This window comes from Haemorhous mexicanus, chromosome 9 (assembly GCF_027477595.1).
Source record: "Haemorhous mexicanus isolate bHaeMex1 chromosome 9, bHaeMex1.pri, whole genome shotgun sequence".
In the NCBI taxonomy this organism is placed as follows: Eukaryota; Metazoa; Chordata; class Aves; order Passeriformes; family Fringillidae; genus Haemorhous; species Haemorhous mexicanus.
The window spans coordinates 6,539,212-6,552,781 of NC_082349.1; the positions used below are offsets into that span (position 1 = coordinate 6,539,212).

Sequence of the window (13,570 nt, forward strand, 5' to 3'; positions counted from 1 at the left end):
ATTTCTAAGGAACAGCAGGAATTCCATGCACAGTGTCTTTGCTACAGCTCTGTTGATGTTTGATCTGCCACACACACACATACATAAAGAAAAGCATATATAATATACATAAAACATCTATGTATGTATGTATACTCACACACAGAGGTACCAGGTTCTGGAGCCAAAGCTTTTTGAAAAGTTAGCTGCTTGAACTATTTTTTAAATTCAGGACTTAAAAAGGCAAGATACCTTAAAAAGAAAAGAAAGCTTTGGTGATGGCTGAGGAAAATGCAGAGGTTAAAGGCCTTTACTAATGGTTTGCAGTAGATCACACTGCAGGACTGTGCAGTTTGCAGCCTTCTAGAAGATGAAATCCCAAGGCAAACAGGCAACCTAGCAAAAGCCCTTCAGTGGAGTAACCTCACACAAATGCAGTTTTATGCTCTAGATGTGAAGGCATCATTTTTCTCTGGGCCAGCAGAGCTCTGCCTCAGTGGGGCAGTGCCTGGGATGGCTCTGTCCTGCTCAGAAAACAGCTCTGGAGTGATTCATCCTTTCCCCCCTTGAAATTCTTGCTTTGTCTTTCTCCCTCAGTCTGCTTCCCCAGTGAATCCCGGATTACACAGGCAGCTCCTGCTAACGTGGCAGAAGGGTGGGCAAAAGAGGCTGAAAAGGTGAAGTTTGTCTGTCGTGGTGCAGTGAGAGCCCTGGCAAAAGTGCAGCCAGGGAGCAGAGTGAGGCTGGGAAAGGGCTCAGTGTGGGCAGCCAGGGCCCGTGCAGTGTGTGTGGGGACTGCAGCGCTCACTGCTGTGTGCAGAGCTCTTGAAATGCCTTCTTGGAAAGAAAGAGAAATGTTTTGTAGGGGTTGGTGCTGCAAAGAGCAGGTTTATTAAGTTTCTGCTGCTTGTTTTCCAGCCAGGAGGACAGAGGAGGGCTGGAGGCTCTGTGCACGCTCTGCTCCGTGTGGCTGGGCCCCTCTTGCTGAGCAAGCAAATAGCTCGGTGCTGTGGGAGCACAGAAAGGGCTCTGCACAAAGGATTGCTTCATTATAAACTCCCCTCTGCAGCTTCTACTTAGCAAAGTGTCAGAGCAGAGGGGATGTTGTAATGAATCAGTTGCTAGCATGAAAATACAGTTATTTCTTCTGCTTAAATCAAAAAGATGCTTTAGCAGAGTGCATTTAGACTGTTCTCTTTATCACAAAGCATTAACTTTGCATTTCAGACCAAGAATTCCAAAGCCCCAAACTCTTATCCCAGAACAGGTTTAAATGCAAGATAATCTGCAAAGGATGGTTAGCATAAATTATATTCTTCAAAGTTAAATGCTAAATAAAAGGAAAAGTTAATCCTTGAAGCTAATTTTTATTCTGGGTATTAAGTCAAGAAGGGTTCTTCTGAACAGATTTTATTCATGTGTTTTTATAGGCTGTCAACTAGAATGTATGTTTTTAATAAAAAATGTGATATCTCTAACAAACTGTGTAATCAGCCAGCACCCACATTTTTTCCTGAGTCCTTTTAATCCAGGATTTAACTGCTGAGAGACCCTGGATGTTTAGTTTCAGCCATTTTGTTATTTATTGCACTACCAGTCTGACTCAAAAAAATCTCCATCTTTACCACAATTGCTCAAGGACAGGAAATGTCGAAGTCCTGAAACTGTGGCAACTGAAGTAAATTCAGGTATTTCATAATCCCTCAGCTCAGAAATGTACCCTTCTGCCACTGGAAAGGGAGACTGTCAGCCTTCCAAACATGGAACTGCTTTCAGCCCTGGAAGCTTCAAGACCATAAGAGCTTTTAAACCCTTATGTGGCTCATGTGCCTGAGAAAAAAATGCTCTGGGCTGGGTTTGTTTGTTTATATATGATTCTCCCCCAGATTCACATAATGAACTGGCAACAAGTAATAAGGATTACCATCCTTAGAAGTATAATGATTAAAGTGGTAATTCCTGTAGCATGCAAGAATTTGTAAGCATGAAGGTCTGTACAAAATTGAGTATTCCTTACTTGTCATTACATCTCTGGCTTCAGGTTGTGGGAGTTTCCCTCTCATGCAGGAGCCAAAATCCATTTCCTACTCTAATCTGCAAGTGGAACCCAAGCACATCCTTGCTGTGCAGGTGCTGCCCTCCCTCCCTGCAGTTTCTGTGCAGGGGACAGCAGTGATGTGGTGGCACTGCCCTGGGCCGTGGGGGTTTCACACCCCCTGTCCCTTGTGCTGCTGAAATGGTGATCCCTCAGCCCAGCTGGCTCTGTGCCAGGGCTGCTGTGCTACTTCCAGCTCTAAATTACAAATGCCATCATTTGCACTCAGTGTTTTCATCCCACTGCACAGGCCCTATGAAAATGCTTCCAAGCAACAGCTCTTGAGGGCTGTCCAGCACCTCCACACTCAGGTACCTGCACATAGTGGCTCTAAGAAGATTTTTGGTTTGTTTTTTCCTTCAAACTGCTTTGCAGACATTTTTCTATGGGCCTGCCCACCCTGGCATAAGAAGGACTTTGTGTGAACAGGTCCAGGTGAGTCAGAGCCAACTCCTTCCCCTCACCCAGCCGCAGGAGAATCCAGCTGGGAACAGCTGGGCTGTGCTGGGCTGCCTTCATGTGTTTGAAGTGCAAGTAATTTGTTAGACACCTCTAGGACAGGAGGTAAATATATCTTCATCTTATAGATGGTAGAAATAAAACACAGATCTGGTTCCACAATTAGCTAGAATTCAGGTTATACATTATTTTGCATTAAATTTAGATAAATTCTTCTTTAAATTTGAAATCACCCAGAACAGTATTGTATCTAAAAACTTGAAAAATAATTTATTTGTTATATTTACACATTGGTCTTTAAGCTAAAATTTGTACTTTTTTTGGAATGGTCCTATGTCATCAGCTCCAGTTTTAGCCCTTCACACTTTTTTGCTATTTAACAAGTATTTTAGTAAAAGTGATTTCTTCCCTTTGCCCAGTCAGAATCAGTGTTAGAATTTCAGCTGCTCAGGTGTCAGCTGCCTAGGAAAGCATTCAGCTCAGTAAACCACCACTTCCTACTTCTTTTAAATCTTTCTTAATCAAGTCTTGTAATAAATAAAGATTAATACCACCATGACAACACTGTTTTTTTCAAATTGTTCATTTGCCAGTTTTAACAAGATAAAGAAATTAATACTTAATGTGGACATTGTTTTACCAAAAAAAAAAAAAAAAAAAAAAAAAAAGAACCCAACCTCCGAAACAAACAGACAAAAAGGAGGACACAAAGGAACACACATGGAATGATGAAAAGGAACAATGATATTGCACAACTTCAGCTCTCTCTTCCCAGATTTGCATCCATGTAATTAGGTATGTATGAATTCAGCAAAACATTGTGTCCAGATAAATGTGTGGCCATTTGAGTGAATCTAGAACTGCAGTGTTTTCAGTTCCTTTTGACTGCTCCTTGGAGCTCTTCTCTAAGGGAGCAGGGTGCTGTCAGCTGCAGGAATAACAAACAAATGTTGACTCTCCATTGTGCTGTTATCCATAACCCACAGAATTACAATTCTCCTCTACTGCCAATGCACTAAGTCCTCAAAGGACCTGGGTCTTTAAACACAACTTCTTGTATCAAGAACTCAAACTACATCTGAAACACAATCAAACAATATCCCCCAATTTGCTGTGGTTAACTTGAGATTGTGTTTCATTTCATGAGACCAGGGCTTCTCACTGTGTCAGGGTGGCACTGAATGCACAGAAGTCACAGGAGGTTCATCAAGGGAGTGGGGGAGAAGAAAAAAGGAGAAAATCATGCTAAGTGGAAAAAGGTCTTTACAGCTACAATCTTTGCTGGAGCCTCTCTTAACAAGCACGTACTGTTTGCTACAGCAATCAGGGAATTGTGTCATTCTGGCTATAGCAGGACTGTGTTCCCCTCCACTGCTACCCTGCCACTCTGTGTTTATAAAAACTTTGCATTTATGTGCAGAACAAAGTCTATTTTTCTCCTCTCTGCATTCATTCCTGTTTGGTGGACTGATGTGCCAGCCAGCAGGGCTCAACAGATACATTTAATACAGGAGACTGAGATACAGTATGTTTATTCTTAACTTCTGATAACCTAAGAACTACAAGAACAAGAGATGCAGTATCCATTTGCTATTATCCAAGACAACCATTTTAGGGAGAAAAAAATAGAATAAGTGATCAATGCTAACACTAGATTAGTTCCAATTTTTTTTTTTTTCAGTTATGGCAGCTTAACTATTTATTGTTCATCTGGCCCACTTCCAATCTGATCAAGTTAAAGGTCACATATTAAAGTTTAAGGACTGTTATTTCATCAAAACCGAAGGAAGTTATAAAAAAACCCCACGAAACCAGAGTTTCACTGCAGGACTTGTGTCCTATCTTCATAATCTGCATCACTTGTAGAAAAGGGATAATGCATCTCAGTTTGCTTATAAGCTAGGAGATCACTTTGAAGTCTGCATATTCCTAACTGCAAACAAAATATAGCACTTTTAACAGGTTATAAATAAACTGGTTTTCAAGCATAGAGCCAGCCCAACAATAACAATACACTATTAAAAAGACCTAAGGCAATGAATTCCATCTCCAATGGAAAAAAAAAAAAAGAAAAAGAAAAAGAACTGTGCAAACAAGCTTAAAACTATTTCTTTGTGCCAGTGTTATAAAATGTAGATTTCAATAAAGCCTTGACCCAAATGCCAGGACTTGTGAAAAGAATCAGAACAAAACTGGTTACTTTATTTAGGAAAAAAATACTCTTATCTTGCTGCTAATAAAATTGGATACACGCAGTTTAAACATTTACAGTTGCTGTAACACTTTACACAATTCCTATATATGGGTGTAAGAACAAACATTAAAAGACAATGGTGGGTCAAGGCTTTACATTAAAAATAACAACCTACTTTTCTATAGTCTCTAAAATACTATGTTTTCCAATATTTGCAGCCATTCAGAAATATTTCTTTATTTATTTATTTATTAGGAAATGTATACTTTGTGCATGATCTTAATTCCTAATTCCTGGCTCTTTGGGCTGAATGACAAAAGGATCAAACCCATTGAAGTGGATGGTCTCCTCGAAGGTTCAGTAGAGAAACCCTGGCTCAGTTAGTCTCATATGATGAAAGCAGTGCTGCATCCACTGGCTCCATGCAGGATGGACAGGTAAAGGATCTCATCAACCAGTCATCTATACAGTCCAGGTGGTAAATGTGCATGCACGGCAGAAATCGGATAGGGTCCCCATAAACAAAGTCCATCATACAAATGACACATCTGGAGGGGGAAAATAAAACATTAAGCTTGCTGTTACCAACCTGGAAATTAGACACAGTATCCTACCTATTCCTGGATGCTTTTAGTATTTATAGATACTGTGAGGGGTAGCCTTGTGTAAGATAAAGGAAAGAGTCTAAGATGCACTGAGTGGTTTGGGTTCAAGGGATCTTGGAGCCCACGGAGTTCCAACCCCCTGCCCTCATCAGCAGGGATGCTACTCATCCCACCAGCCTCCTGCAGGACTTTTTCTTTAAAGCTCCATTAAATCACAGTCCCTGAAAATAAGGCAAACCCAGGATGACAAGGTCAGGTTTCCCAGGGTAGCATCCTAAACCATGGCCACAGCCACATCCCTTCCATCTGTCCCAGGACTTACTCTCGGATCTTCTTCTCGGAGCCGTCTCTGCCGGGGTCGTAGACGCCCTTGGGCAGGTGCTGGATGAGGCCGATGCGCTGCGCGATCCGGATCTGCTCCTCCTCCGTCAGCTGCGTGGCCAGGCGAGTCTGGCTCGGCGTGGGGTGGTACACGGGAACGGGCACCTGCTCCTGCAAGCACAGTGTGTCCGTGAAAAACCACCCCAGAGCTCTCCCAGCCTTCCACAGCACAGGGCAATTCACAGTCCTACAAATATTTGTATGAACTCCCACTCCTGCTTTGCAATTTTGGGGCTATAATTGTAATGAGAACAGGATAGAGAATTGAGGGCAGTATTTGAGCAAGGAGCTGCTCGTGGTTCTTCTCTGCAAAAGCTTTTGATCTCCAGGAATTGTTCATACAGGAGACACATGGACAAGAAATTCCACAAGCCAGCAGGCAAATGAGCCTTGCAGGCACCTGATGAAGTGCTAAGGTACAGAACTGAGCACTGTAAGGGAGAGCCCCCAGTAGCTGCAAATCTGAAAGTAGAGTCTATAAATTTTATCTTCTTTATACATTCAGGAAGAATTCTTTGGAAAGATGAGGATACTGGTTACTCTCAAAATTTTTAGAGAGGAAGGTTTTACCTCCTCTCTAAACTAAAATTTATATGAACTGCTTTGGGCCACACAAGCTTAAATCTAGAACCGTATATTTAATTTTCATGTGTTAAAAGCATGTTACCTGGACAGCACAAACAACAGCTTAAGTAAGTAACCCAAGTTTTGTGTTTCTTCTCATACACTAATATGACTTTACAAGTTCTCCCATGCTGCATTCAACTATGGATATGTTTGAGCTATATATTTTCAAAAGAAATATAGGAAACATATAGCCATTATGCAGTCTATCAGTGAACTATCAGTAACTTTTTTTTCCCCCAGTCCTTGCTCGACCACATTCTGAGAAGCTTCTTTTGAATATTAATCAACTTTAGATCAGATATTTCCACTAACATTTATATTAAGATGTATTTAATTTACTTGCTTTTAAAGCATTTTTTGGTACATAAATACCAATTCTGAATAGGATACACTATTAGGACAGTATTGGCCAGTAGCCATAAATAAGAGAAGCAATTTCTTGCAAGAGACCCATTTTAATGGTTCTTCTTAAACAGCAGAAAAAAAATTCAACTTATAGATGTGCCAGAAAATAAATCTGCTGCATCAGACATACAATGCCCCCAATCATCTGTTTGGCAAATGCCAAATTTGCTGTTTTAGAGGACACTGGTGGAAGCTGAGCCCAGGGCAGGTGTGTGCAGCTGAGGCAGCACAGGTCACCTCCCACATGTAACACTGCATTTGTCAAACCCAATAAAGCTTTCTCCTTTCTCTGCCAGGAATCACAGCCAGCCAGGACTCCTGGAAGTCTGGGAGAAAGCTGTCCCAGGAGTGAGCAGCCTCTTGCTGGTGCCACCCAGCAGCAGAAGCCCTTGCTTGTGAGAAATGCTAATTACAGATACAAGTCTGCCTGGCAATTCTTCATTGAACACTGCCTGCCACTGGCAATTCAGCTGTGGGGTAAAATTCACAGTCATCTCTTAATTTAGCTAGCCTAGGATCTCCCCCTCTCATTTCCTGGCAGGACTCAGAGGAATTATGAGAAGCTTCAAAAGACAGAATGCCTGGGGTTCTCCAAGTGATTAATTTCCTGACTACTCTAAACCATATTTCATAGGATCACAGAATTCTTTTGGATCAGCTGCCTTTTAGTGTTTTAAATTATCTAAAGTATTCTCTAATCATCATTTGAACAGAGAAAAGCACCAGCTGAACCTAGGGCTGGCCTGTCAGATATAACAGTATTCAGAAAGTGACTGCAACCTTTGGTGCCAGCAAAATAAAGCATTTTCCCCTGACAAATGCTGCAGACCCTCTGCACTGAACACTTCAGCTCGAAGCAGAGCCTGGTCCTGGTTTTATGTTTCAAGAAGTTAACACCACAAACTATCAGTAACTTTTTTTTTTCCCCAGGGCTTTGCTGAACTTCTTTGAACAGATTATTAAAGCAGTAGCAGGACATTACTGCTACCTCCTTCACTTGTTACATGGACGTAGAGAACAATCAGCACTGGGGAGGGATGTACCCTCCTTCCCATCTAGGAAAAAGAGAGGAGCAGTACAAGAAACCACAGGCACAGCATAGGCTGGTACCAACGTGGGCAGGAGGAGAGGAGGGAATTGTACTTAATACAGCTGCAAGTGATAATGCAGAAATTTAATCAAAGGCAAAAACAGGAGGACAAAAGATCCAAGAAATCCTCAAAATGTCTGAAAGCAGCAATGAAAACTGATGGTGAATGTCTGTAGCAGAGGAACAGCAAACTGATGATCTCAGCAAAAATTAAACAAACTACAGTTTAAGTAAGACTCTGCTGTGAGTAGAACAGTCACATCTGGACAACTCTGAAGTGAGCAACAGTCACACACTGCCCAGTCAACAACTGCTTTGGTTAAGTTTTGGACAGGAAATCAACACAACTCTTAAAGCTGTGACAGGCCAGCAAGAAAAAAACCTCATTCCCTTGTCCTAATATTCTACAGGCACTTGTGACTGACCACTGAGAGACCCTGCAGCTGGGGAAGCCACTTGAGCATCACTGCAGAGCCCCTCTCCCCTGGGTGTCACCGTCCCTGCACAGGGGCTGGAGGCACCCCCGGCCCCCTCGGCGTGCCAAGCACACACAAATGCTTTCCCGACTGCCGGCCTGGATGGAAACTCCTCCTTTGGCATCCAGTCTCAGGTTCCCTCCCGGCACAGCCACCCCGACTGTCGGACACAGCCCATTAAGGCAGGAATTTATAGTCACCAGCTGGGGGCTTCTACAATTTCACATTCTAGACAAGAACCTCTTGTCAGAGGAGTAACTGGGTGAAAATGGTGCTGTCTTTAACCACGATGTCCTCACTCTGGTGAAGGCAGAGAGCTGGGGTTGGTGTGGCTGTTGTGAAAAATGCAGAACAAATTACTGTAAATAAACCACAGAGACCACTCGATACTCGGGCACTGAACACCCTGCCTGCTGGCACTTTGATCTCCCCTCCCGACTGCTGCTAAAAGCCTGCCCAAACTGAGCCCTCTGCACATCAATGCACCGGGGAAATGAAGAACACAGCCACACACATTGATTGCAGTGTCACATTACAGGGTACATCGACAGAGACCCTTTCAAACCAGCCCTCTCCCCTCCAACAGCTAAAAAGAAAAGGTGTGTTCCTATTTGGAGCTACTTATTGATGAGAATCTGAGAGCCCGGGTTTCTCTGGGTGCAAAGTGACATTCCCAGTTCCCCCAGGAGACCCTGCCCAGCCCCCTGAGTGGAGCTGGGCTCCTGCCCCCGGCAGCCCCTTGGGCACACGCCCAGCTCGCAGCCATGTGGCAGCTGCAGCCCTGCACTTCTGCACTACCCAATCTCTGCAGCGATTTTGGGAGTTAAAACACCCAACAAGAACTCCAAGCTGCTGGTCCTGTGTGGGTTTATCACCCCTTTGCAAATCCTTCACAGCTTATAAAAGCTGCTTTCACTGACCAAGGTCCTGCTCCTCCAGGGTGGGTGTTCAAGCAACTCGAGACTTCACTCAGCTCACATTTGTAGCCTGACATGGGTGTATATAAAAAAGATTGTATTACCCAAGTAATTATTATTTTACTCCAAAGACAAGCACGAATTTATTGCTCTGGTGTCTCACATTTCTCTTATCGACCATGGAAAATGTTTTTGCAGACAAAATTACAAAATACTGAACTTCTAGCCAAAGTCTGTGTTATTTATCATTTGATAAAGATGTAAGGCACTTCAAACTAAGATGAAATTTCATGCTAACTTTATTACTTCGTGCAAAAATCCCTAGAAAAGGCCAAAACAAATAATCAAACCCACATATTACTGTCAGGCAATGAAATAAAAATCACTTTCTGGCACTTAATTTGCTTTAGTCAATTATTTTTCCCCATAAGAATTTAGTAATGATGAAACACCTCAGATGCCTGTAATCCTGGAGATACACAACTTTCTCTTTGTTCACAAAGTCAGTGGTATCAGCACAAGTTTCCCTGGCTTTCTGTGCACAGAAATCATTCACTCCCAATGTTTATTCAGCCCTTAAAACCAGCAGCATTAATTCAGACTCAAGGACTACAGCAGCGTTTGTGTCTCCATCTCACCCCAGCTCCTCCTCCTTTGGGGGGAAAAAAAAAAAAAAAATCAGAGGGCATCTGGAGGTCTGCATTTCTCACTCCTAATGAAAAAACCCATTTTCACACATGGCCTAAACGGTCCAGAAACTTTCTACAAAAAGATTTCCAAGCACACTTTGGATTCTTGGCTAGAAAAAGGAGGTTTCACCAAGCATGGGTTTTAGTTTGAAGCTTCCTCATCAATGCAACTTACTTTATAACTTATGCTGTTGTAAATCTGCTTTTCTCTTGTTTTACAGCCTTTTTGTGTTGTTTCTGCAAGAACCATGAATTTGTAATACTCTGCAAACAGGTCAGTGGTAGATCAGAAACTCTTAATCCCTGGATAAAGATTATTTTAAGATCCCTCTACGCCACATATCAGCAGTATGTCATCAGACCTTTTGTTTGTTGTCTTTATAATTGCACTAACATGCCCAAATTATCCTTACATGATGTTCAAAGGTGAGATGAATAATTCCTAACACTGAATAGTTCAAGGTTAAAACCTCACTGCTGTCCCAGAGACCCTGTCCACAGCCTCTGCTTTCCTCTACTGATTGCACTGCCCTGTTTCCATCTCTAAATTTTCTTCCTCACCTAATCCAGCGCTGTGTGTCTCACCCTGGGATATTAATTTGCATTTTATCACCAGATCAACAGTGTATCTGATAATTCAGTCCACCAGAAGAGACAAACACCTCCCTAACTATGTTATCCTACATCTTTTTCACACTTTTTAAACCAGTAGCTGTAGCACTTAGGCTCCTTGTGGTCGCTGCCTAATTAATTAATGCAAATGTAACAGTTCCATTTGCATTTCCCCAGCTGTTCCCACAGCTCTGGTCTGAAATCCCTTCGACTTGCAAATGTCCTGCCTGGAACAGGATGTCTGAAGGCAGCTGCCCTGCTTCACACACACCAGCCCCCACCACAGTGCAGCCCCACTGCAGCACTCATCACCCCTACACACAGCTCAGCCTGGCTGCTCCCCAGCTTTCTCACCTCTAAGGAGAGCAGGAGCCCAAATTACTCATAAATATGAATAACCCCAGTTTATAAATGTAAAGTCAGGAGGTGAGAAAAAAAAAGAAGTACTCTTCGAGGTCTGTTTCAAAAATTCCTGCTGAATTTGATGAAATTTTCTCTTCTCACCACTTTATTACTCACAAAGAACTTGCTGGGGTGATGGTCCAGGGACCTTTTCTGTGAATGTCATTCTGATCAGGGTGAAAAAACTCAAACTCCATCCATATGTGAATACACATTCTGAAATAATATCCTCCCCCAAGACACATTAATGTAAAACCACATGCCATTATAATGTGCATTATATGACAACTACAGCTTACTTTAATAATCCTTAGAATATTATGAGCAGCCTGCCAAGTATAAAAGCCTTTTTCTGCCATACAGAAGAGAGCAGTTAATTTATAAAGGTGAACAGCAGTTGCTATAAAATATCACGTAATGAAACTGTTACCCAATTTTTTTATATTTCTGCTTTCAAGTAGTCACTCAGTATGAATAACTGCAACTTAACACTGAAAAGTTCTTCTGAAAGAAACATCTCCTCGTCTCCCCTCTCCCTTTTGGAGGGGACATCTGGGACAGACAGATCAGACACATGTGCACACACACTTCCCACCATGGTGCTCCTAAGGAAAGATTACTAACAATTCTGGCATTGTAGGAATTAGGCACTGCAAATATGCTTGGTAATTAATAGAACAACAGACTGAGGAACCACTTTGCACACAGGAGAGGAACCTGCACGATCTGTGCTGTGTTTCTCCAGCTGTTGACTCCAGTTGAGAAGCAACACCCATTTTGAATGATGGATCACACTTCAGAGAGAGGTGTTTTTTGGTGAAAGCCACGGTGGTTCTGCAGAGATGGCACAGCCTCATTCACACTATAGCCAAAACTGTAAAACTGTCTTGTGCATTATTCACAATTATTTCACTGAAATTACTGAAATTACTGAGAAATAAATGAATCTGAAGAGTTGGAAAAGAGTAGCAACCATGAAAGAAAGTGACTCCTGACTGCTGACTCTTAAAATATCACCTGTCCCCTGAGCTCAGCTTTGCTACCAAAAATAGGGCTGGGACAGAGAGAGGAGGTACAAAGTAGATGTATCCTGCCTGCTGCTTTCCTAGACAGTGACAAGGGCTGTGAGAAAAGGACTTTCAAGTTTCATCCCTGTGCTGTCACACAAACCCAAAAAGGCTAGCAACCTACTGCCAAGACAAACAGTTGGCAGTGCCCATGCAGCTTGGCCAGAGCAAACCCAGCCTCACCTGGCAGATGGAAATCACCTGCAGCTCTGCAGAGTCACCTGCTCTGAAATTTGATTAACCATCAAGGCAAACCTAAATACAAAAGACTAGCAAGAAAGAGTTGTAGGGGAAAAGCAGTAATTAAAAAGCAGTAATTACTCCCTGGAAGCACAATCTCCTGACACAGCCAGTTTTCACATTTCCAGGCTGCACAGCAGGTTTCTCTGACTCAAGGGCGTCAACATTGGGCACTGATAATTCCACTTGCTGATTTCTTGTTCACCAGCTTTGTGTCAGTTTTAGGTGTCCTTGTTCCTTTCTCCAGAGATCCCATCAAACATCAGAGTGTGAATTTTTTCAGGAAAGTCAGTAACTTATACACCAACATGTCCCAGACCAGTAAATTGCTCACCAGAGAATTGATTCTTTCCCTCCAGACAACCTCACTGACAGCTCAACTTACAGCATGAGGCCACAACTTCTGAGAGACAACAAAGCCCTCTCGTTACAGCTCCCAGGGTGCTTATTTTAATAGGCTTCTTTTTATATTGAGAAGGAAAATATTCATAAACAATTTATAAAAATTCATGCTTTTCTGTCAGGCTGCTGCAGCAAGAAAAGCCAGGAAAGAACAGTTGCACCTGAACATTAAATTAAGGACACTTAGGCACAAAATGCAGTCTCCTGAGACTGGTAAACCCCAGGGACTACAGAGCAGAGCAGCTGGGCAGGGAGAAAATCTAGCAGAACGGGCCAGCAATCAATTCTGCAGCTGGTGGTGGAAAAACAGCACATCAATGTGGATCATCCTACCCCATAAGCAACCCCACATCTGTGTTACTGGTACATGTTCTCTGCCACTTAGGCCAAGTGGTTCTTTGCAGAAACCCCTCCTGAGGCCTGACAAGAGCAGACTGTTATTACAGTGCTATGGCTGCACTAAACACAGCACTTAGGGTTCAAGTGAGATGGCTGCTGGAAAACTGAGAAGTAGATTCAGCAGCAAATAAAAGCCTGAAGGTTTTTGGGAAAGAAAACAGTTCTGAGGTGGAAGAGGCTGAAAACAAATACCTCAGACTGTCTCCTCTGCTGAAAGGTAAAGTGAACCTACCGTGTGCCACCCACTTCCTGCTGTGGAACTGATGGGTAGCAGGGAAAAAAATTAAAAAGAACACCCCAAACAAAGGAATGGAGTTAACATGGTTTTTGGAGGCTGCATTCAAGCACAAGAGATGGGGGAAGCTATGATGGAAAAGCTGACAGAACACGAGCAGTCCACACAGACATCGGGGAATAGTTCACACTTCCTTTAGAGACGTTTGCTTTCTGCAAAGGGTAAATATCAGTCAGAGCAACTTGTTTACAGTATAAATCGAAGGGGGAACAGCTAAAAAATGGTAGTATTGATCA

The 13,570-nt window shown here is 42.6% G+C and overlaps 1 protein-coding gene across 1 annotated transcript in view; it reads right to left on the reverse strand.

The window, feature by feature from the left end:
* Positions 1-4,049: 4,049 nt before the first annotated feature.
* Positions 4,050-13,570, reverse strand: part of RNF11 (ring finger protein 11) — a 30,155-nt gene continuing 20,634 nt past the window's right edge. Inside the window, exons 2-3 of the mRNA XM_059853845.1 lie at positions 5,655-5,824; positions 4,050-5,275 (exon numbers count right to left, since the gene is read on the reverse strand). Coding sequence (XP_059709828.1) covers positions 5,104-5,275; positions 5,655-5,824 — 342 coding nt within the window. The 3' untranslated portion in view covers positions 4,050-5,103. The remainder of the gene's footprint in view (positions 5,276-5,654; positions 5,825-13,570) is intronic.